Source organism: Microchirus variegatus (genome assembly GCF_963457635.1).
Source record: "Microchirus variegatus genome assembly, chromosome: 11".
Taxonomy (NCBI): Eukaryota; Metazoa; Chordata; class Actinopteri; order Pleuronectiformes; family Soleidae; genus Microchirus; species Microchirus variegatus.
In genome coordinates this window covers 14,695,792-14,721,360 of record NC_139812.1, presented here as the reverse complement: position 1 = coordinate 14,721,360, position 25,569 = coordinate 14,695,792, and the positions used below count along the sequence as shown (strand labels likewise).

General features: G+C 40.3%; 1 protein-coding gene across 1 annotated transcript; it reads left to right on the top strand.

Annotated features, from left to right (window-relative positions):
- The first annotated feature begins 525 nt into the window (after positions 1 to 525).
- On the top strand, positions 526 to 24,287 carry klhdc3 (kelch domain containing 3). Its single transcript, XM_083898148.1, has 11 exons — positions 526 to 585; positions 2,694 to 2,935; positions 3,723 to 3,899; positions 4,124 to 4,239; positions 4,325 to 4,396; positions 5,777 to 5,990; positions 7,118 to 7,204; positions 8,214 to 8,322; positions 18,545 to 18,618; positions 19,242 to 19,320; positions 20,636 to 24,287. Exons 2-11 carry the CDS (start codon positions 2,782 to 2,784, stop codon positions 20,700 to 20,702), a joined length of 1,149 nt encoding a protein of 382 aa, XP_083754274.1. The 5' UTR covers positions 526 to 585; positions 2,694 to 2,781; the 3' UTR covers positions 20,703 to 24,287.
- The last annotated feature ends 1,282 nt before the right edge of the window (positions 24,288 to 25,569 follow it).

Genomic DNA, 25,569 nt, shown 5'->3' with positions numbered 1-25,569 from the left:
ATCCACATGGTTAGTCAGCTAAATTAATTAATTGCAAGGCTTTCATTTATTACAAGAAAGCATGTGAGATAAAGGTGTTGAGCCCTCAGTTGTTGCCATTTCCTTTGACACAAAAGAGAGGATTTTCTCCATGTGGGTGTGATTCTCTGTTTCTTTTACAACATTTTCAAAGGACTGATACTGATGCTAATGTGGCACTGATGTGCCAACAGATGCATGATTTCCTTATTTGTGAAAGCCAAACTTAAGTATAACTTTACAAGATGCTCCACGTTCTTGGTGCAGGTTTCAGCTGAAAATAACATTAGCACATTTTTCCTCGTGACATTACGACTGCATTCTCCACAGCTTAAATGGTGTTTTCTTCAATTTATTGTATGTATTTATTAAAATTGCTGTAGGCTAAACATTTTGACCGGGGTGGGACTTTGGAGGAGGGGGTATGGCTATTTCCTGAACAGTGTTGAACTCGGCTGGTATCGAACTCGCTGAGTCTAAAAGATTGGTTTGTTCGTTTTGAGTCACCACTAGCTAGCACTGCCTGTCCAAACAGCAGTTCACTACCACCGACTCGACTTCTTGAAGGTAGTGAAACCATGTTCCTCTGTCGATATTATTTATATTATCGTGTGCCGTGTAAAGGCGGGGGGTAGAGCATTGTGTGTCTGTTGTTTTACTCACCGGGTCGTCTTTATTCAGCTGCTAGTTATCTTGCTTACAGCTATAGCAGCGTAGCTACTCCTTATTAGCTTTAGCATAGCTAGCACAAGCGTCTCAGGAACAGTTTGCTGTCGAACAGCTGGACGCTGGACCACGTTCTACGGATACACGGCTGTTGTTGTTAATGTTTATGTTGACTGTCGACTCTGTGTGTTGCTTTGTTGTACTTACAGGTGTATGTTGTCCCTGGCTGAGCGCTAACATGTACTAGCATGTGTATGAGGCGTTTACTGGACTGTAAGAACCGTGTTACAGTTCAATGTCACCGGGTGTAGTTTAGCTTTATCAGTCCCACTGTTTAAAGGGCCAAATGAGACCTATGCTGTTGTTCAGTGTGTGTTTTCCCCCGTCTGTCAATTCAGAATACAACTCGTGAATACTGTCACCATTGCTACATCTGTTGGGTAGTTCCATGACTTGTCAGTATATCGTTGCATCCAAGACTGCAGTGATACATGGATGTTTCTCCTCTATGACTGTAAACATAGCATCTTTGGTTTGTGGCCAGGAAAAACACTTTGAGCGTGTCATCAATTTGAGGTTCAGGAAACACATTTCAAACCAAATTCCATCATGGCATTTTATGGACTAAACATAAAATCACTGTAAAAACAGTTGACCAATTAATTGATGAGAACATAAACATTCAGTGCAGTCCTAGTTGCAACTTTTGATTGTTATTGATGACACATTTTAAAACTTTTAAAGCTCAGTTTGTCTTACACCTCAATGTCTTGTTTCATACACAAATCCTCTATATTCAATTGATCTGGTTTATTTGTTTATATAACCAGAACCTGAAAATCAGAACAAACAGATTAATAATAAAACTAAATAAATAATAATGAATATGGTTGCAACAAATAATAAAAAAATTGTTGCAGCCATATTGTCAACCATATTACATTATGTATATATTTCATGGCTAGTCATCTGATGTTAAGTGTGTCAGCAGAGTGTAGAATATGCTTTCATAAGGAAGTCTCTGTCCTAAAGGGAGCACACAGTCTGAGGAAACTCTGGAAACCCATTTACTGTTGCTAAGCTGGTAAAGCTATTATGTTATGACTGTAGCTGCATTTTGAGTCTTATTTATTCCAAGTGTGTTATTGTTCTACATCTCTCATGGTTTGCTCTAATACTAGGAAAAAGTGACAAACACAACTATGACTGTAATAAAGTTGAAGGACTCCCAGACGCATGTGATCTCGGTCTTGCCTGTCCTGCTTCTCAGAGATGTGTGGGCTTGAAATAGAAAGTTCTATGTTAATGGTCTTCTGGGAGTTTATTTTTAAGAGCAAACAAAGGTTGGAGGTCAGTGAGAAATTGCAGGGGCAGTTTAGCAAGAGAGGGGGTAATTTGTTTTTTATGATTTACAGACTATTTATCTGAGACAAACGGGTAGACGGTTATTAACCTGTTTTTGATTATTTGATTTGTGCTTCGTTTTTTGTAGGAATTGTTAAATTACAATGTTGGCTTTAAACTAAGCTGCTTTTGTTCAGCCTTCCTGCTTTTCATTTTTGATTTGCATTACTGTCAGGTTATGCAAAGCCATATCAGCCAAATGGCGTTTTCATTTTATTACATTAAAAGCACCTTGTTCTCTTACGTGATCTTTATTGTTGGCATATAAATTAAGAAGTTCCATAATGATGTTGATAAAGCGTTATTTATCAGTATCAGGTTTTGCCACAATGGGAAGAAACTTTGTAAAATGACAATATTTAAAACTCTCAGTGCAGTGGGAGGGCACACAGACGAGAGTGAACTGAAAGAAATAAGAGTGGTAGGTGTAGGTCTAAGCACCGCTTAAAATACTCTCCCAGCATAGATAATACATGTGCTTGTGAGAGCCGGTCAGCACGGCTGAAACAGTTACCCTCAGATTTTTTCTTTTTCTCAATTGCTTGTGCCAGTTTGCCCCTGTCATCTCCTGAGCTAAGTGCTACTTCTTGTTCACGTGATCACAGGTTTCCATGGCGTTGGTTTGATGGGGTCCAAGCGGGCGACACAGTGGTGGTCGAAGGACTTGCAGTCTTAGAGGTGCTTGCGCGTGGAATGTTGCGCTGGTCGGTGCACCTAGAAGGAGGGCCGCGGAGAGTCAACCATGCTGCTGTGGCTGTGGGGCACAAAGTGTACTCCTTTGGAGGCTACTGCTCTGGGGAGGACTACGAGACACTCCGTCAGATTGATGTGCATGTCTTCAACACAGGTAGGCGGTGAATTTGAATCTGTGGCTTCATTTGGTCATATAGTTTTTTGAGAGAATTTAGGCATGCGTACAGCTGTTTCTCTTGACGGTGAGTGCATCATTTGTGGGAGCTTGGTTAATCATCCGTTTGCAGTGTTATTAACATTAGTATATATTAAAAAAAGGTCTTAATAGCACTATGACTACTGTAGAACATTATTTGTATGCGTGTATGTGAAAATACCCACTCCTGTCATGTGCTGTGTTTTATCAGTGCCAGAGCAGGAGAATATCTGGTTTTCAAATGAGAGGTTAAGGATAAGGGAGTGTTGAACCTTTATCACTTAACGGTAACTTAGCACAGCTGACAGTTTTTTTTATGTAACTGTTTCCCCCCCACAACCTATTTTATATATTTTTTTGTTTATTGTGTCAGCCACCTGCCTAAGGGTTTTCCACCTGCCTAAATCATCCTATATACATCCCAAAGCAGCTTGTGCCTAACTGCGATTGCAGTACCATGAAAAATGCATTGAATTTGAAACATTTTTGAATATTGAAAGTAAACTGGCTTATACACAGTTTTTCGATTTTACAACTCAGACAATTATATAGCTTGGCCATGATTTTAATATTTATGTCTCTTGCACCTCTCACTTGAAACTGTCCCACTTTTTTCTTACATTTTATGCTTGTACTTCAGTATGTTTCTGTAGTTACATTTATTTTGGCATTCAGGCAAATATTATCATTGTTTTCTTTGGAAGTAATAATAAATATTCTTGTACCATGACTGTTTTTACTTTAGTGTCTTTGCGCTGGATGAAGTTACCTCCAGTGAGGACGGGAGGACACGAGCGAGCCTGGGAAGTGCCCTATATGCGTTACGGCCACACAGCCGTGCTGCTGGATGATACAATCTACCTCTGGGGTGGGCGCAATGACACAGAGGGGGCCTGCAATGTGCTCTATGCCTTTGATGTCAGTAAGTAGACCTGCATCTCATGTTATTTGACAGTTTCAGGCTGTTTCCTTGAGGATGCACCTGTTTGATATAACGTACGTGACACGGAAAATGAGAGAAACACCTGCTTATATGCGTGTGTTAACATTCTATTGCAGATGAATCATCTGCTACATCAAAAATGTCAAATGAGAATTTGGGTTTCCTTGCAGGAGTGCATAGAGTTAACTGTTCCCATTTTATAGACACCCACAGATGGTTCACACCCAAGATATCGGGGGCTGTTCCAGGGGCAAGGGATGGCCACTCAGCCTGTGTCTTGCGGAAGGCAATGTATATATTTGGAGGATATGAACAGCTGGTGAGTTTTGCTTACTGACTCTTCACTTTGTGACTTGCTGTCTGCACATTAAAATATAATTTCATTTGTCTGTGCTGTTTTTCAGGCCGACTGTTTTTCCAATGACATCCACAAGCTGGACACCACCTCCATGGTTTGGTCATTAATCAATGCCAGGGTGAGTTACAACCACCAGTTGTTCAGTCTTAAATAAATGAAAAATAAAACCAAAAAGAATGTTGAAGTCCAAATCAATAAGAACTCAAAGATACACAAATAGACACATACTTTGTTACATTCAAAGCACAGTAGATCAACAAACTATTTGTTATTACCGTGGTTGCCAGTTCTGCTGCACTGGCATCCAGCGCTCAGATTGGCTGGAGAGAAAGGCACGGCAATGTTGTGCAGCTTCCCTGGTCTTTCGCCAAGTACAAACAGTCTCACAAAGGATTATAAACACTCCTGTTGTGGGGAATGTCATTTGTGTCTGTATGCAGTCAGCCTGCTCATGTGATAAACTCCAGTAAAATACATCTGAAATATAAGCACTGTTCCCTTGGACAGACAAGGAAGAGTTACCCCACCACATACTTTTAGCTCCTAACTGACATCATCAAGGAGATTACAATGTGCTGCTTAAAGATTTAGTTGCACTTGTGACAGAATAATACTAACATAATACTCCCTTTATGCATGCTCTCAAACTTCCTTATAGAAAACAAAGGTACCAAGTGAATGCTTTTACTCAGAAGGGGACTTCCGTTTTATTTTGTTTGGTAATGCTTTTGGTTCAGTTTCAACAAGCCTCTTTATGTGATTTGAGATTATTTAGATATTTAATGTTAATTCACAAAAACAATTCTGTTTTACATGATTCTATTCCCCCCTGTTGTTCATTTCATTTCATAAAATAACAGTCTGCTTGCCTGCATGCGTTTGTGGAAAACAATGGTGGCACATTCTGGAAAGGAAAGCATGTGAAAGGCTTTGGCGTGGCTACAGGCCAGCTTAATGCAAAGAGACAAGAAGCATGCCTTTGTTGAGCACAGTTTTATTCATGGGACACAGATCACATTTCACTGTTGTGTTTTTATGTCCTGTTCACTACACTATAAATCATAGACTGCACTATATGCTGCATTATTATTCTGAACACACTGTCCACAAAAATAGCTTTGCAGTGTCCAAATAACAGCATGATATTCTTCTAAGGAAGGAATTTTTGGTTAGTTTGTCCACTAGATGGTGCTACGTTCCCAAAGTTGCTGTTTAGGAATCCTCTTTACAGATGAAGCTGTGCAGTATATATTGATCGGCTGCAACATTACAAATGGTAACTGGTTTTTACGCTGATCAATATTCATTCAGGGTTAGGAGTTACTGGAAAGTTTTGATCTAAAACTTGTCAATGAGGTTCAGTTGAGGTTATTCAGATATGTCAGATATGCAGTAAATGTCTGTAGAGTACATTAATCCCTTTGCTATGTGTCCTGTTCTGTCTTTCCACTGAAATGTAGTACAGTCACAGCATCAACTGTTGCTTTTGTTTGCACAGGGCACTCCTGCACGCTGGAGAGACTTCCACTCAGCCACCATCATCGGGACAAAGATGTTCGTATTCGGGGGTCGAGCTGACCGATTTGGTCCTTTCCACTCAAACAATGAGATCTACTGCAACAAGATCAAAGTGTTTGACACGGAGACCAACTGCTGGATGAGCACCCCTTCAACACAGCCTTTGCCAGAGGGACGCAGGAGTCATTCAGCCTGTAAGACACACACCCATAAAATTATTATAATTAACAATTTAGTGATTATCGTTGAGCCAATTTTATTAAAGCATTCTCCTCCCTGTGTGCAATTGTTCCACCAAAACAAGCTCCACATTTTTTTTTGTTTCCGATGCTGCACAGTATAGTTCTGATTATTTAAAATGTGTGTTAAGCAAATGCAGAGATTATCCTCTTCACACATTATGTAGAGTATCCAAAATAGTGGCTGAGAACATGTGAAAAAGTTACATCTGTGGGGTAAGGGATTATGAGTAAAGACTGAAAGCAGTTTCTCTCCAGTTCTGTTCAAAACACACAGAAAATGTGTCAATTTAGTTAAAATTCCTGTAGTTCATGTTCTGTACAAACCCCACTAAAGGAAGTACATGTTTGTTTTTTCGAGAATGTTACTGCATTTCCGAACTAGACAATTACATGTTCATTCATTTCAACTGGTCTGTTCTTTTGAATGGAGAGAGAGCATCCTTGTTTAAATGGCCATTTAGTTTTGTTGTTGCACTAGTGGATGTTTTAAAGCCTGGTAATGGTGAATCAGCTCTTAAAGGGTTTAGTTAGTCTAGTGTAACCTGCCAATTTCTTAAAACCAGGGTAGCATGTTCTGCTGCCACAGAGGAAATAAAATTCATGCTGAGGGAAAATTGGTGCTTGTGACATCTTTGCTGCTGAAAAGAAGCTGAGAAGATCCATCTTGCAGCTAAGAACAAATTAAGTGGAAGATGATGATGAGTTTAAGTTTGGGAAAATGTTAAATGTTCAGATATTATTTTATGAAAATGGAGCGAGCGAGAGAGTGAGAGGGTAATCAACTCACTGCAGTATCTCAATCAGCTGACTAATGGCCACATTGAAGTTGCAGTTTAAATTGTCAGTAAGTTAAAGTATTCCAAGACTCTTTTTTAGTATTTATAACACTAAAATGTATCTTTTTACATCTCCCTCCACTGTCCACCACAGCACCTCCAGAGGGAGAACTGCAGTCATTTTCCAGCGTGACCCTTTTGCTCGACTTGACTGATTTAACAAATCCAATTGGTTTCAGTTGCTGTGCTGCAGATACCGTTGATATTCATCTTAATCCAATGATATGTTTGTTTTTTATTTAGTTTGCTACAATGGAGAGCTTTACATATTTGGAGGATATAATGCTCGCCTGGACCAGCACTTCAACGACCTCTGGAAATTCAGTCCAGGTGATTCACTGCTTATTTCTATCACTTTGTGTGTGTCTTGGGGGCATTTCATACCCTTACGATTACATTGCCATTGTTGTGATACTGGCTTACTGTCACTTTCACGTTTTTTTTTAGAAATGATTAAAAATAATTCAGCCACCAGTGTCCAGGCCAAGTCATTAATGTTACATTTTTTAATACACAATCATTATAAAAAATATATAATATATAAAAATAAAAAATATAAAAATTGCCACAAACACAATAGGTTGTATATCAGTTACCTGAACTGAAGCAGACGTGTAAATCTGATTATCTGCTGTTTCCCATTCAAACATGGTCTTTTCAGTCCAGTAGATGGCAGCACTTCATTCATTTTCCCAATTATCTACTTAAATCTGAATGCCCTGTTGCTATAGAGATGCTATGATGCTGTTGGCTCTGAGCGTTTGAGGCTGTACAGTTATTATTACTTATCTGGAACAAATTAAACAGACATGACGTCATCAGACACAGTGCATAGGAGGAAGGATTTGTCTCTATTTCTGTCATGTAAATTCAGGGTTCAGATGAAGGTTTGCATCTATAAAGGTTTACAGTGGCAAGAAGAGGTTTGTGAAACCTTTAAAGCGACCTGCTCTTCTGCATTAATGGTTAAACATTATCAGATCTTTGTCAACATCATAAGTGTAGCCATAACATGACAGTTTTAATCTTCGGTGTTCAAACTCAAATAACCTAGGGGCCATGGAATTTCTAGTTTGGTAACAAGGGGGCCGGTCAGGTGAAGAAGACATTGAAATATTAATATGTATTGTGATAGTTGACATAATTTCAAAATAACAGTGTTCTTAACTTATTTATGATTCAAAATCCATACTGAAATAACTTATTATAATTTGATATTAAGTGGTTTGAGACTTCTGGTTTAGGGTCTGATTATTGTATTGCTTAACATTTCTTGATCTTCAGCTGATAGACAGTACCCTAACAATGTTATGTTATTCTTGTTTTTTACACAAAATAGAAGCTTTTTCCTGGAAGAAGGTTGAACCGAGGGGGAAAGGCCCGTGCCCCCGGAGACGGCAGTGCTGTTGTATGGTGGGAGATCGGATCATCCTCTTTGGAGGAACGAGGTGAGGCACCAAATAACTAGAAAAGTATTTCTGATCTCTGTGACCTTTTACTGTTTTGGGGGTTTTAATTAAAAAGTATCCTGGTTGTTGAATTGTCATTGTAAGACTTGCTGTAATGGTATATTCACTTCGCAGAACTGCTTATTTGTTGTAGAACACATCTTGCCAGTATTACCCAAAGGAAAAAGTTGAGAAAAACTGCATGTGCATACATGCAGTATAAACACAGTATATGTCAACATACACACGTTTCATGCAAATCCACAGCATACATATACATGTCCAAGTGCACTTGTGTGTGTGTGTGTGTCTTTCAGGTCCACCAATCTACCGAGGAAAACAATTATAATTGGGATCAGCATTTATAAAGCCCCCAGCTGAATTGTTCCACGTAATTATTTTTTATTTCACACTCCTGAGTCTATTCCTCACACAGGATATTTATTAAAGTCTAAGCTGACATCGTATGATGATAAAGCGACCATGTGCCAGCTCAGCCATTGTTTTATTATACGGAGCAGTTCCATGCAGCCAAATGCACAGTGAAATTGACTCCACTCATACGTGTCATTAGCTTTTAGCTTCTAAGTTGTGCAGGCCTTGTCCAGAAAATTTACAAAGCATCTCCACTTCAAAAGTTCAGCTGAACTTTAAGATTTGTTGTGTAACATAAAACACGTTTTTTAGGATTTTACACTGTAAATACATCACATACTTAAACACCACTGATTTACAGTTGTTTTCAGCAGGATATTATTGATAACCCTTGCTTGTCGATGTGTTCAGGGAAACTTTCGGAGAGACCAATGGTGTGTTTCAGAAACATACAGATTTGGACTATAGGTGTTTGAAACTAATATTATAAACAATCTTGAATAATCAAGAGAATTGACTATGACTAAATAGTTTCCCTAACATGAAGATGATGGATGGATCAATTGATCCCAAGCTAGGAAATTTAGGTGTAGCAGCAGCATTACACACAAGACGATGACAACACAATGACATTTATAAAAAAAAAGAGAAAACTAGACTTATTAACGTAGTGATATAAAAAAATATATTTTTTAAAGTTACTGTAAACACCAAGTACTACTGCTCCTACCCCTGCTGCTCTTTCTACTGTTGTTTGAACTTAATGCTGAGACTCAATTCTATCACAAAAACTATTCAGAAATGTATTTGTTCTGTTCTCTTTTGTTTGAAAAATATTGAATAATAAGAATTGTACAATTACTGAAAGCTCAGTGAAATGGAGATACATTTGTCTGATACTGGCGAACCTAAGGAGGAACTGAGGACTAATATTATAGTGATAAATGCCGCTACTGTCAAAATAAAGGTTTGCAGTGGAGGGGAAAAAAGACATTTTGTCTTCGGTAGGTAGTGGAAATGTTAACAAGACCTTTCTTAACAAATGCTTTTCATTGTTTGTCATCATAATCTTTATGAAGCACATTTGCTCATATGGTGGGTCTGGCTCATGGAGACAGTAGTCTGTGATGACTCCCTGGTCAGCCGTAAGACGGTAGCGATTGCTGGGGGTTGGTGGGAGGTGAGGTGCAACTGGGCTGGTGACGTGATTGTGATAGGGCAGCAGCCAGTGGAGTAATGAAGTAGCTAATGGCATTAGCATGGTCCAAAGAAGTCCGGGACCTGGGCTCCTGTTATCAGGTGAACCCCACTGGGCTAACCTGATAGTGAAGATCGGGAGACTGTGGATAAGAGTCCTTTCAGCTCCACTACGTCTGCACGGCTTCAAGTCCTCAATACCTTTGGCTGCCGTTGAGTTAGTTTTCTATTGCTCCAATTGCTACCACATCATGGGAAGGTACACAACCCAATACACAAGTGTTAATCTTTACTAATCCATCATGCAGCAGCAGTAACTGTTGGAAACTATATAATTATAATTCCGCAGAGGAGTTTTAGGGATATCTCAAACTCTGACAGTGAGGTGCTTTCCTCTCAACAGCACATACTTAAATAAACAATGAATATATTCAGATTACAGTTTTGAGAAACCCAATCTGCTGGCCATAAATAGAGGTTCATGGTGTTCAAAGAAAATCTGTTTTACTTGTATGGTGCCAAATCCTATAATGCAATATCTAAAGGCACTTGACATAGAAGGCCAAGATATTACAATATTATAAAGAGAATGAGATACCCTACTGTTCACACAATGAGCAAGCACTTGGCATCAGTAGAGAGAGAAAAAGTCCTTGCTTTAGAATAGAATGAGTGCTTAAGATGTAGCTTATTTTTCAAGATTGTTGTGCATTGTTTGGCTTCTCTCCAGGATTAGTCCAGGATGGGTTTTAGGGAGTCATGATTTCCTGTTGAGAGCAGATAGGGCAGGAGAAGGGGAGTTGTCATCAGGGCCACTGAGATGATTGAGGGTACGGGGTGAACAGAGGAAGAAATCAAACACCACAAAGTATCTCCTACATCCTGTTTAAGCATTAGGGCAGATTTTCTATAATTAAATTTTTTATAGGAAATTGAGTGCCCGCTGACCTTTTTCTTCATTATAATGAAGTGGAGGGTTTTATTTCACAGCAATTGCTCTGTTCTTCGAACTCTGCTAAGATATTGTTTCCTGTTACTGTACAAATTAGGATGTGATCCTTGCAGGCTCTGAAAAAGTTGGCCACACAGGTACTCTTGAACAGAATTGTATGTTTGTTGTTTATAAGAGCACGGTTAAGCCTCTTACACACAGGAACTCCCATAAGCACAGGCACACACATACGAAAGACACACAAACACTGCGAGAGGCTTTTAATCACACACGTTTGTTTGCTTTCCATTCTTTACTTGGAACATTTTCCAATTAAAGTTAATTTGATATTTTAACCTGGGTCATGATTTACACTGATTTAAGGATAGTGTGTTAATTTTTCCATTTTACACTACCGTGAATCTTTGATTTGAAACCAGCCGTTGCCTCGTCTTGTGTGTTTATTTTTGCATGACCTAACAACAAGAGGGTATTTAACAGGGGGGAAATTTATTGGTGTCTGTCCCAGTGCAATTGACTAATGCTTGCACAGGCTGTCGTGAATTATTTGCTGGACACTTTGCTTGTGTTTTTTCTGTGTGGCTCCTCAATTTGGTGGGTCTGCCAAGGAAATTGTGTTGAAATTTATGGCCCTCATCTCGTTTTCCTGGGTTAGTTGTGCTTTCAAATTGATCCAAAACAGAACCCCTCTGTTGATATTTATTCCCAGTTGATGATATTTATTTTACCTTCAGGAAATTAATTTATCACTTTAGTGAAGGACAATAAAACTGTTGAGTCCAAGTGCCCTCTGCTTTCAAAGGGTTACAGTGTCGCACATTTGTAAAGCAAACATAGACTCAAGTGAATATATAGTGCTTGGTGTCTGTAAAACATTAATTATAACTTAATTAAGTGTAATGTTATGTTTGCACTGAGAACCTTGATGTTTGCACATGATCTCTATTTTTTGTAATTTATGTTTTTTTTGTGTACACTTTTTATTTATTTGAGTTTAAATCAGCTGTGTTTGTGTGAATGACAGACTGGACATTAGTTGCAGTCTTATCGAGTGCCACTTGCATCAGTATAAACAGGCCTGCTGAGTTGCAGAAAGGCGCGAAATTCTGCCCTGCCACTGATTTATGACCTAAAGGGGCATTCTTTCTCACGGAGTGCAATTTGATATACCCTCAGCACCTCTGCTACACTCATTTACTGAGACTTGCTCACGGCCCCACGAAGGACGACCCGTGCATGACTAATCCCACCTGCACTGACCTTCACCTAGCAGTTACCAGTGCAATTCGCAAACCTTTTTCTCACCTTTGGAGAAACTGAGCATGGCTAAAGTTAAACTACACATGAAGACAGTCCCACGTAGATGATTGCATGCTAAGCTTGTGTTGTCATTGTTGGCAGTCATCAGACCCCATGTATAATTGCTTATGACAAGATCAGATTTGGCTAAACCGGAATGTATTTCGAGCACGGAGGGGCAGGATGTGAACAAGGACATGACAGATTGGCATGCTGGGAGCAGACACCAAACAGAAATCTAGCTGTGGCCCTTAGTCTACGTGGACGTGACAATGTGTACTCATTCCATCACACCACAGGTATTCGTACCTCTGCAGGCTGAAATTATGATAGATTTAAAGGTTAGGAGAGAAATGTTACTATTTGAATAAAGTATCTTTCTGCTTGTCTTTGCCCTATATTATGCTTTTTTTATTTGAAAGTGTTGGAGAGGAGTTTTCATTGCCATTCGATGTGAGCAGCAGCATTTGGTGGCTGTCAGTGTAGGTTGAATAAAGCCAGGGGATTCAGTTTTGTGCTGTCCCTTTCAAAAGCAGTAATCGGTGAGGATTTTTGAGCCTTTTAATAACCATTCCAGAGTCTGTATAATTATCGAAGGTACTGAGTTTCTATACTGAGGAGAGAGGACGGTGGGACACTCATTTTCTCCTTTTCTGTGTTGTGTGCCATTTCTATGATTTTGTGCCTCTGCGTTTGCATGACTTCATGACTCACAGCATCTATTGTCAAGCTGGCGTCAGAGTGGTGCGCACATACACGCACATGCTCACCCTGTGTGTTCCATTTGGCAGTATGCAGAGTTTCGTGGTGATTTTTTTTTTCCACATTTATGCCAATTTCTCTGGTTTAGTACAAATGCTGAATGCAAGAGTACGTTGATTGTGGACACACTTCCATTTATTTATTTTTTATGTTAATTTCAGTAAAGATGACTGTTTTAGTGTTAATGAGAAACTCCCAGCAGTTGTTGGAGTGTGGTTGCAAAGAGAGAGACCACATGGCAGGTAATCACACTGGTAGTCAAAACATCCCAGCACAGAACCCTTGTTAAATCCACCAGAATCTCACCGTGATATTTAATCCGTGTGGAATTTGACTAGTCATTTCAAAACGGAGAGTTGTTGAGCTTGAGAGCTTTTGCAGGGTCTTGTGATTTTGTTTACCTGATCTAGAAGGTCAAAAGTCCGGTGCCTTGATATCATTAACCAAGCCATTTTGCACCTTATCAAGGGCTGAAAGGGTTGCTGGTATGATAGCCCTGCTGGGTTAACATGTGGTCTTATCACTGATGAACATGACAGTTCAAATGTTAGACTAAACACAAGCTGGAACTAAGGCAGCACTCATTCAAAAGCATGTATTATATTACCTGGTTTCACACTGTATGGTAACCCCTGCTTTATCATTAAATTGTCTGTTATGTTAAATGTAAATATCTACCTTTTCTTATGCACCCTACTGCAGCCTGTGATATATTAAATCTGCCACTGTGGAAAATTGCTTCATGGAGACATGCCTATCAACACACCATAGATTATGATGCCACACACATGTTGCCGTTTGGCCTTCAGTGTCAAAGGGTAGGCTGCAGAAGTTTCCTTTATTAATTGTCTGCGAGCGTGTGTGTGTGTGTTTTGTACGGCCGAGATAAAACCTGTCAAACAGTTGAGATGACCCCAACAGGATACGGGGCATCCCGCACGTGGCGGGACAAGACCTTGGGGCTGCACAGCAATACTGTGATTTACTCTTCAAAGACTAGCTCATTTGTAGTATAATATCTGCATCTTAACCCTCCTTAACCCGCTAACAGGCTGTATACGTTGAGGTGTCATAAGGTTGAGTGTTGCACGGCACCTCAAATAAACAGGCAGCAGTTCTCCATGTACATTGACACGTCTTAATCTGAATAGTTTAGCTTCTGATTTACTTTGCTGTCATCACAATGTGGTGGTTTTAAGGCCATTCTGTTGAACAAAGTCTGACAATGTCAACAAGTAAAAATGACGAACAACACAAACCAAGCCAAATGATTTACAGCTACGCGTGGTAAACGGCAGGGTGAAGGCAACAACAGTTTCTATTGTAGCTCTAAACTGTTTTGAAATAGAGGGCATGGACCATATCCATACATGTACTAAAGCTATGATCTATAGCTACTGAGCGTGCATCAGTATTTCCTGCTGTGAGTGTCTCCTGGTGGCTGACCTTGAGTCCAAGGCTTTTTAGGCTGCAGATAAAGTTTGGGCAATAGAGGAACTCGATTATTCTCCCAAAATTAATCTTCCAATTATAGAGAAGCATTTGACAACCATACAAGACCGTCCCTGTATATTAACCAGCTGTGGCCATTAGTCAATGTTTAACCATCCTCCTCCTTTTTAAAGGCAACTTGGTGTTTTCCTCTTGTGATGAAAGGGAAGACATTTGTATTTACTTGAGACTTGTTAAGTAACTTTTCCCAATTGTCCAACTATGATTCCCCTCCGAGTTGTAATCTGAGATGCATGTTTCACTAGAATCCTGGCATCTCCTGCCTAATCTGAAGTCGGGCGTCTCTTTGGGGAGCCAGCTGTGCATGTCTCACCCTCTGCATGGGGCTTAGGTCTGGGCAACTACAGGCTTAATCCAGCTACGGCCCAGGAGGGGGCACAGATTGCTTCAGGTGAGACGGTAGAGATTAAGTAAAAAAAGAAAAAAAAGGACGGGAACCTATCAAACTGTGATAACCAAAGAAAGTTTACCTCCAACACATAACAGTTTAGCCCTCTAATTAGATCCTAGAAATTATAGGTTTTTAATTTAAACACTGGTAAATATAGAGAGCAAAAACATTTATGCAATAACCAAATAATTGTTGTTACTTCAGTAGATTTTCAATGATTGCACGGCTGCACAATCACGTCTAAAACTGAAACAAAGTCATTCTCTCTTGTAGAGGTCGACAGCTGTCTTTCTATGGCTGATGCTGATAGAGATTTTTAGAATTCAGTGGAGCCTATGGTCGATAATTTATGCTGATTGTTTTGGCTGATATATTTAAAACTGATTTGCTCTGTTTCCATCTGCTAAAATATAACAACATTGTTTCATTTAAGTTGATCACTAATGGTCTGTCTCTACAATCTACCTTTTGTGCCTGCAGTGCAGTGCAAATATATACGGCATTTTCATTAAAATAACGCATAAACTAAGTTTTAAAAAAATTAAACAGTCATCAAAAAAACAACAACAACGTTCAGATGAAAAATGCTTCAATACAACATTTATTGAGATTCTGAAAACAAAAAATGGCAAATATCAGTCTGTGACACCTTCTGTCAGTCTTGCCACACTGCAGCTACAATCCATTATAAACTATTTTGAAAATGGTAATGGCCCTGTTTGTGTTTATATGCAGATACCACTTTAGTCAAGATCTATGCCGCATAGTGCAATTATGTACAGTAATTTACGAACTGCTCTCTTTTTGTTCGTATCACTCCTTGTTCCCAGCCGGTTTCCTGTTTTTTTCACTCAAATCCAAAGACTTGCTGAAATAATTGAATGTATGTCTGGCTGTCCTGATAAGGCACTCTGAAGGAAGTTGTAGTGTGTGATGAGTTCCTGTGAGCTAGATGGTTCAGAAAGCCTTAAGTTCAATAGGTGGTACAGAAAGGAAAAGGATGCAGATCGTATCACTCAAGAATGAGGATATGGCCAATGAAGCTGCTGAAAACAGACTTGGAGAAGAGGCTTACAAAGGAAAGGTGTCAATGATTGAGTTCCCTCCAACTCGTGTCTTTTTCTCGTCACTTTCTTTGTATCGTTTCTGAAAGCCATTAGCAGAATTTGTGGGCAGTTAAACCCCTGGATACTTCAGAGAGTCAGGAGTGTTCCCAGGCTCCGACGTGCTCCCTCATTAGTTTTAGGACAGTAGTTCAGCTCTTTCTTCTGCCACATTGAGACCTTGGTGATGAAGATAATGAGGTGAAGCAGGCAGTGCATTTCTAGAAAGGACTGGCAATTGGGTGATTAGGCACCCTCATTGAGTGTTGTTTGAAATAGCAACCAATGTTGTTTTAGTGGGGGAGCGGCTCAGACTGGGGACTGCTGCTGCTGCTGCTGTCGTAGGGGGAGGAGAACTTTCACACATAGTGATACTTTGCTGATCGAGTAACAAAGTGACCCATCAAACAGGAAGACGTAGCATAAAGTCGCGCTCTGCGGCTTCCCCCACTTCCAAATTCTTCCACTCCATTAGACACTTCTTACCACCCCTTGTCCCCCCTGAGCCTCTCACTTCTTTTTTTTTGCCTAGACCAATAAACATTATCATTCTGTAATGTTCTGCTGAATTTCACACCCAGGCCGTCATTATCCACGAGCGTACGAGAAAGCCTTCTCCCAGGGAAGGCAATCTTCATCTCTCTTGTTGCTTCTGTTAAAGCATCCTCTTATCTGCAGCCTTTCACACATCAGCCTCCGAGGCCCACAGCCTTTCTCCACGTGAGCTTGCACAGTAGTTGACAGCTACCTCAGTGTGTGCTTTAGATAAAGACAGGGCTTTTCATAACTTTTTTTATGGACACAGTCTATTCGTGATAAGAGTTTTGCCTTCACAAACAGAAGTGTTTACATAGGATTTTTTTTTTTATCCTTTTCATGATGAAGGTGGAAATATATAAGAAGCGGAATTTGTGAACTTGCAGTTGAATAGAGCCAACTAGAGCCTCTGATGACAAGAACATCACCTCAGCCACAAACCACGGGACATTTTCAGCAACAGATGCTTGATGATGATGGTGTTTTGGCATCCAGCAGCCGACTGTTTGCAGCTTGTTGTAGCACGAGTATCGTTTGGACAAGGTTCAGTGCCACCAAGAAAGTCCACGACCAGTGTTCATGTAGTTCTACAGATATGTGAAATTCATTTGTTGTACTAATCAATCAGCTTCAGCACTTGAGTTGTGTTCATGTTGCCTGTTGATGTCGAAATGAGCCAGAATTGGAAACTATTTTATTCATCGAAGTAATATTATAGCCAGCAGTGAATGATTATGATGATGATGATGATGATTTGGGATGATTATTTCCATCATCAGTTAATCTGTTGATTATATTCTCGATTTGTTGTTTGGTCCACAAAATGTCAGAAATGTTTGTTTCTTTCTTATCTGAAGCACAGAAACCAGAAACTATTCACTTTTATGAAGCTGAGAAATCAGAGAACTTGTTTTATATTAAAAACACTAAAACTGAAAAATCAATCATTTAGTAATTGATTAATAATTGATTAATGGATTCATCTTTGCAGCCCTAATGATGATGGTGATGACGATGGGGGTGGGATCGGGGACTTGGATGATTGTAGTCTGATAAAGGCTCAATGCTGTAAGTCTGGGTAGATCACCTCCTGGGGGGGGAACGTAATGACTTCCCCAGCTGGCCCCCTGGGACGGCAGCACTCGTGCTCTGCACCTCTCCTGGCCGCTTTAAGCTACCACACTGTTTGTTTAGGGAAGATTAGCAACGTAAAAACCCTTACAACATCCTGAACACGCTGCATAAGGGAGACGCGATAGAGATGACGGCAGGAAAGAGGAGTGGAGATTGATGGGAGGATGAGAACGAGTCGCAGAAAGTGTAAATAGTGTTCAGGCAAGTATAGGGAGGAAAAGGTAAACGTATACAGTGGTGGTATCTGATGGTGTCTTTGTCGGTCAGTGGCCAGTCCATGTGTTGGCAAACAACGTCTTGTGACGCTAGTCTGAAGTCTCCAAAATAACTCTGCCATATACCTCAGTAACTCTACACATTAGATATTCATAGACCCTAAAGTGCTGAGGGAAGGCACCTGTTTGGTTGAAACTGTCCTCTGGGCAGTTTAAAACTCTTAATGCCTTTATGCACTGCAAAGACGTGCTTTGAATACACCAACATTAATACAGTATATTGTTTCTCTCGGTCATTACAGCACGTTTTTCACCAGGTGTGTCACAGGTGTCTGTGTCTGTGTGTGTGTGTGCTTTGCTGTAGCAGGAAACAGATGTGCAGTGGTATCAAAGACTGCACAGGTCTGGGGCGATTATCAGCACAGTCCAGCCTGCCGTCTCACCGCAGTCTTCAACTTCCTGTGGGCTTAAATCATGCCAGCCTATGATAAGAGAGAGAAAGTTGAGTGCTATTTGAGCAGTGCTGTTGTTTTTAAGAACAAGCTGTGGCTACCTGATTATGAACCTTTGTGATTAAAGTAAGATACAGAAACAGCCTCAGGGAGTTGTGTGGCTTTTATTTATGAAAACGGACAATTATGCTTTTGGGATTTTGTGAAAGAAGTACGAGAAAATGTTTTATTCTGTTTTTGTTGGCATCTCGAACCTCAAAACATTCTCTCTGTTTTTTTGTTTTTTTTTACAGTCCATGTCCAGAGCAAGGAATGGGGGATGAATTTAATCTCATGGATCATTCTGACCTGTATATCTTAGACTTCAGTAAGTATTCCTGCTCCATAAATCAACCTATATCAGCCCAGTCTTTTCAGGCATCTTGCCCTCATATATAATTTATATGGTGGTTTCCTTTCTAAATTTTCTAGTCCACATAAATACCCTCATTTATGTCTCACCTGGCCTAGTGAGCGTGGCCTTGGCCATGCTTTGTGTTATCACGTGGGGCACTTCCGATTCTGAGACTTCTAAATATAGCTATATCCTCCGTGTACTGGAGTAGTAGTGCCATGCTGTCAGGTCACAGTTAGGTTTTGTGTGGGTGGGTTTACACAGGGACTGTATGGGACTGGCAGTACCCAGTGGCATCCCCTGGGGCATACACCGCCATGTGCCGGTCACAGGTGCCCTCACACTGTTTATCACCAGCCATATGGTGGAACAACTATGACGGTGGTGGGAAATGAGAGGACGTTTGTGATTAGTATTAGAAATATTAGTAGTCCTCGGTTACTCACGCCATCATGTTGTTCACATCCTCACATTATGTATTCTGTTGTGTCAGCAGCATCTCAGAAACAACACATTTGGACAGTGTAATGGAGAGCAGATCTGACCTCATATTCAATAATCCATCTGTGACTTCTTCCTCTTTTTTTCCTCCCCAGGCCCTAATTTGAAGACATTATGCAAAATAGCTGTTATTCAGTACAGTCTGGAGCAGTCGGGACTCCCACATGATATCAGGTCAGTGAAGCATCAAACATGAGTGCAGTTTTGTCACAGTACTGGCATGTTCATGTTGTTGCTATTTAATGTGTGCAAAAATTGTATGGATTAACATAAACGTCAAACTGCATGATGCTTCCAGTTTGTCCATTGTCTTTGTACCCATGTCTGGTGGAGGAAACTTCAATGATTTAGCAAAGCTACTACATAAGACGATAGAAGATGTGAAAGAAATATACTACGCCATTCTCTTCTCTTTAACAAATGTATTTTATAAACAATTAAATGTAGAAGTTTGACAAAACCATTGTGATGTGTTGGAAAGGCTGTAGAATTCAAGCTGACTTTAAAACTAAGAACGTGTGTCTTCAGCTTTAATCGTCTTGTCAGCCTCTTTTAATGAGCTGTATATTGAGATAAATGTTTAATTGTTTCCACTGTAATTAGTGTACTTCATATGTAATACAACTTCTCAAAAATCCTTAATGAATAGACTTTGTCAGGCAAACAGTGGGGTTACACTTAAGTGTTTTTTTTCCCCCCTCCAGGAACTTGATACTAATTACCCCTCATAGCCTCTCGTTTCTGCCACTGCCACCTTGCACGCTCCCCACTTTAGTGTTTCTAACCCTTGGAGGGTTTTCAGTGGGGTCACAATACTCCCTCTGCCCCTTTACTGGCATCTCTAGCTCCAATGCCAATCTCTCCTCTTAAACACACACACGCGCACAACAACAAAAATAAAGTGAACAAAGCAATTGAGAGGGAGTGAGTGTGAAACCAGAGCCAGTGATAACAATCTGGAGCTCAACCTCTGACCTGTCATCAGGTCAGCACTAGACCCTGTTGTCAGCCCCTGCTCCCAGTTCTCGTGTTACTGCGGGGCGTCCTCTCAACCTTGTCCACGTCGTACACCTTCACTCAGACGAGGAGGGGGGGAACACGGGGGGGAAGTAAATGTCACATGATTAAGTGATTTACAATGCAACACAATTTTATATTTAATGAAGTTTATATATTGCCACATGGTTGGTGTAGTGGTTGGCAAGATCCGGGTTTGTGTGTTCAGATCAAAGATTCAAAGACATGGGGGATTAAGTAAATTGGACACTCTAAATTGACCATATGTGAGAGTGGGTGGTTGTTTGTCTCTATGGACTGTCCAACTGTCCATGGTGTAACCCCACCTAGGCACGATAAAGCGGTAGAAGATGGATGGATGGATACAGTTTATATTTAATGCAGTTCAGAATTTGTGATTGTCATACATATTTATTTTTTCTGAAGACAAAACATTTTTTGTGGCTGATTCTTCTATTTGTTTCCCCTCCAGGTGGGAATTGGCAGCCATGACAACCAACAGCAACATCAGCAGGCCCATCTTCTCCTCCCATGGCTGATGAATGTCAAACAGAACAAGAGCTCTGTTTCAGGACACTGGGCTTTCCCAACTGAGTCTGGGATTTTTTTTTTTTTTAGAGTTGTATTGGATTTATCGTCCAAATGAAAGTCATTACTGACCAAAATATCCCGTCTATGACTTCCTTGGACACCGCAAGATTTTTTTCATGTCCTGGGATATTTTAACCTTTACAGACGATGATTAATGCGAGACAGGAATTACCGACACCTGTTGACCCCTTTTCTCTTCTTTCTAGTCTCTCTAGAAATCCAATCAGCCTATGATAATCATAGACTTCAAATCTTAAGCACAGGAAGAGACATGAACTTCAGCCAAAGGTCTTGAACGCTAGCCTCTTTGTTGAGGACGTTGAACTCGGCAGAGCTCCCTGAAGAAACAAATGTGAACCTTCTGCTCCAGGTGTGAAGAGGATGAGATGGTCACGAGTTTGCACAACCCACATTCCAAAAAGAAAAAAAAACGTTGCGACTTTGTGTAAAAACTGCAGAATGCAATGACTTACGTTATCGCTCATAAAAAGCTCAATACAATCAAGATATTTAATGTTCATTTTGATAAGCATCATTGTTTGGTGCAAATATGTGCTTTTTCTGATCTTGATGCCTGCAGAATAACTTTTGATTTACATCACCTTTTAAAGATGTTTTTAAATATCACTCTGCATTTGGCAACAGAAGAAACTAATTGTTGATGTTTTGAAAGGTGGAATTATTTCCCTTTCTAGCTTGAAATATGATTTAATTTATTCCAAGGTCTCTTACCGTCTTCATACTTTGTGCTTTATGATGCACCAAACATTTACAGGTCTAGATTGCAGTCTTGATTCCTCTTTCTCTAACAAAGAGATGAACATGTCTCACAGGAATATTATGCAGGGATGTCCCGTCTTTAAACGTTGCACTGTAAATCCCAACAACATGACTGTGATTTCCATAAACAATTGAACAGACCAGGGCACAGTCTTCCACGTTTATGCAGTCCAGCTTAGATGGGTTTGGGCCCAGAAAGGTTGATGGCATTTCTGGATGGTGTTTGTGTGGTAGAGTCTTGTCATGTATTACGGTCACAAACCCATGTTTATTGACAATTGTCATGTTCCCAAACTCATGGACATGCAGTTGCATGATGGGAAATGTATTTCTTAAACTGTTGGACAATTTGCCAATGCAATTTTACACATAGTGGTGAAGTTTCCCCAACTTTTCTTTTAATCAAGTGATTTTTTTTTCGAGGATTCCTCTTGATCGTGATGCTATCACTTTACCTTTTTTACCTGTGGAAAATTCCAGTCTGTTTCTCAGTGTTTTGTTGCCCTTATTCCAAAATATCGCAGGTGCCAAGTTAAGAATGTGCATTTACTTTCTAAAAAAAACAAAAACAATGAGCATTTTGAGTTTGAACATTAAATATCTTGTCATTGTACTGCTTTAAATTGAATTTGGGTCAAAAAAGGATTTGCAAATGACAGCATTTTGTTTTTATTTCTGAGTCTCAACTTGTTGGAATTGCGGTTGTACCTCTTGAAGTTTTCACTCGGCCCTGAAACCACCACCATGTCTGTCTATGATAGGTCTATATGCAACTATTGTTCACGGTATATGGAAATGACTAACATTACTACATCGGTGTTATTGCGAGGAGAGAATATTAGGCACCACCGCAGTGTTGTGGTATTACACTGGTGAGAGGTTCTCTTTGATAGACTGGCGCTCTTCTTCGACCCGCTGCACTCTCGCCCACTGAGAGTCTTTTTTTAAAAGTGACTTGCAAGACGACGGCTATCCGTCTTGTACAATAATCAAGTCCATCTACCTCCCTCAGTAGATAGCATGAGTCATTGAGTCTTTTAAACAACTTCATCTTCAGTACTTTCCCCCCAGAAAAAAAAGCTTCCTCATAGAGGAAGTGTGTATTTGTGTGTCTGTTGACTTTATTTTTCAGTGCCAAATGTGGAAGGGAATCTCGACGCTAATGTATACCGAGCGCACGCCGACCTGCTTCAGTTCGCCTGTTGTGATCAGGGAGCTCAACACTAATATGCATAATGTAACTGTTCCTCTTATAGACAATCCTACAGCGTAGAGACTCTCCACATGACCTGCGTCTTCAGAGTACAGCGTGCTTATGTGTTTACACCTGTACGAATACAAGCAAAGTTTCACCCTGGCAGATGTTGTAAATGCATAAGGGCTGTTTCTACACGACACACACTCATTTGGACTAGCTCAAATTTGGGAAGTTGTTCAAGTTTATTTTTATCGAATGGATACAACTTGTGAATTTTAGAACAAAATCTCTTTTTTTTTTTAAAGGAGTGGTGGTGGCCTTTTTTTCCTCTTGTTATCTCTGCCCACTTTAACTTAAAGGATAAGTTTGATTGTATTAAATAATTTTTTTTAATTTAGTCAACAATACTAGTCATGGTAGCTTTTAACAACTGTCGCTCAAACAGGAGTAAAGAGGATTAGTGTGGAGCTGTTTTCAGTTGCAACTTCCAGGTACTTGGTGCATTCAGGATTGAGAGACGATTGATAGTATCGTCAGACTTATCCTTTAAACCTTACACATAGGAATATTAAGTAATAATCCCATGAGGATGAAGCAGACTTACAGGGGAGGGATATACACACAGGAGACATGTTAACATATTAATGCTGCCTTTTTATTTAGACTTGTTCACCACGGATATAAGTTGTATCTGGTTGTTGTGAACCGTACAAAGCCCTAACCTATATGGAAAACTAACTTGTGAATAGGAGCTGTGTTACCACACACTTGTGAGCCGCGTCAGTGCTTTTCACTCCTGGTCTTTGGGACAGAGTACGCTGCTGTTTTCTTTCCTGCCAGATGGTTAAATCGAGTCTGTTATCAGTCTGTTCCCTGATTGGCTCGGTAGAATGTTTGACTGGGGTCCCAAACGTCAGGACTGAATGACACTGACTTCAATCATAATTGTTTACAAATCTGTGTATTTCATGTGAAGCAGTCTAAAACAATCCTACATGCAGGTTGTAGTTGCCAGGTAACTGCACTTAAGCCAAACGTGGCATGTCAGGTCCTTACTGAGGGAAGACATGCCGATGCTGCTTTTTTTGCCTCAGTGGACTCCAGAGTTTGAGACATTTGCCTGCCCAGACCATGTCTGAACTGTATTTACAGACCGGTGGTGCCAATGTGACTCGGAGAGTCTTGTGCTTTCTGCACCGCACATGCACATATCACACACTTGAAAAACCCTCAGTACCCTCTAGTCACACAGACTATTACTAACAGGTAATGCAGTAAAATCACAGGGAAGCTTATTGTGTGTACGCGCACACGTATATACTACGCATTACACAAAAAGAAAACGAATCGGCGAACAAATCAAACTGTTTGACACCAAACGGTGAAACTGATGTTTGTTAATTTTTGATGTGTGGTGTGAGAGTCACTTTTATTTCAGGATATTGGTCTCTTTGTTGCTTGAAGATACTGGGTGATGATATTTTAAGTCAATAACTTTTCAGGAATATGAATATGAAGTAAATGACAATGTAGACACTTTGGTCAAAAATAAAATACCTGCATTAAACTTCCTCATTGATGGTCACTCACTTACCTCCTCAAATACGTTGGCATTAACTTTGTATTTTCTCAGACTTGTCTCTTGCTTCTTATTCAACTTTATCGACAAGCTTGCCAAGTAGTAGATCAAACTTTTCAGGAGTTTGAACTAAAGGTTTTAGTGCTTATTCTTAAAAAAGCTAATTCCGTATGGCCAGTAATTATTATCCAAGCAGAAATGACGTGACCCATCTGATAACATGCCAAGAAATGTCTGCTATGTTTAGGGCTTACGATATCTTGTTGAATAATTCATAAGCAACCTTGACCTAATATTTTAAATATTTACAGGTGGCCTCTATCTGTCTAGAACTTCCTGTGCAATTAATATATCAATAAAAAGAGACAATTTGAGTTCTTGACATCTGGCCGTGTCCTACATTCAACTTATAACATATTTAAAACTTTCCGCTGTGCAGTCTTCTAGTACTGGCTAAGGTTAGTTTGTTCACTAAGTTTTTCTTGCAGTCCAGTTTCCCCTTGTTTGAGTGTTTGCCTGCAGCCATTTCAGAGATGTGGCATCTTGCCAGTTACCTTGAGTGTTTTAAAGAGGCATTGATCCGGGCTAATGATGCTTTTTAAAGCTGTGGGGATTTGAGTTTTTTGCTTCTTTCTTTTTTTTTACAAGACTCGAATGGCCAAGCAAATTAGCGTTGGCTGTCATTTTCAGACATGCAACCTCAAGAAAAATAATAAATTGATTCCTTAGAAAGCCAGGCGTGTCCGATTTACGTGTCTTTATCTATGGAATGAAGCCTGCACTTGGAGCTACTGTATGTGGCACTTAAAAGTTACTAGGCCTTTGAACCCCACAGTTTCCTTGTCCATGCTTCCTGCTGAAAAACAGCCACATCTACCTCAGTGGTCCTGTCTGATAGCCCTCACTGTCTACTTCTGTGGGTACTCTGAAGCCACGGTGCCACCCAACCCCCTTATTGGCCCTCAGACTACCTAATGGGATGTGTGCGGCTGCTTTTGGAATTAACCCCAGCTCCAATCTTTTGCCTTTTCTAGTAGTAGCGGCCTGGCAGTTTGTTCCTGTCTGTCACCAGCCCTGTGCTATAAAGCCTGTGTTATCTGCAGTGTTAAGTGCAGGCCACAGACGGAGGGTCAGCTTAAAGTGAGGCAGCAGAGACACCCTGTCCCGCCTGGCCCTGCCGCACACAGGAAACAGGGCAGCGCTGGGTCCCTCTTGTCTGGCGCTGGAGCCTGCTTTGGCCCCGCAGCACAGGCGTTAA

Coding starts and splice junctions, on each gene's coding strand:
- klhdc3 (XM_083898148.1), top strand. CDS start 2,782: ATGTTGCGCTGGTCGGTGCACCTAGAAGGAGGGCCGCGGAGAGTCAAC. Junction 5,991..7,117: donor ACGCAGGAGTCATTCAGCCT/GTAAGACACACA, acceptor TTTTTTATTTAG/TTTGCTACAATGGAGAGCTT. Junction 8,323..18,544: donor ATCCTCTTTGGAGGAACGAG/GTGAGGCACCAA, acceptor TTTTTTTTACAG/TCCATGTCCAGAGCAAGGAA.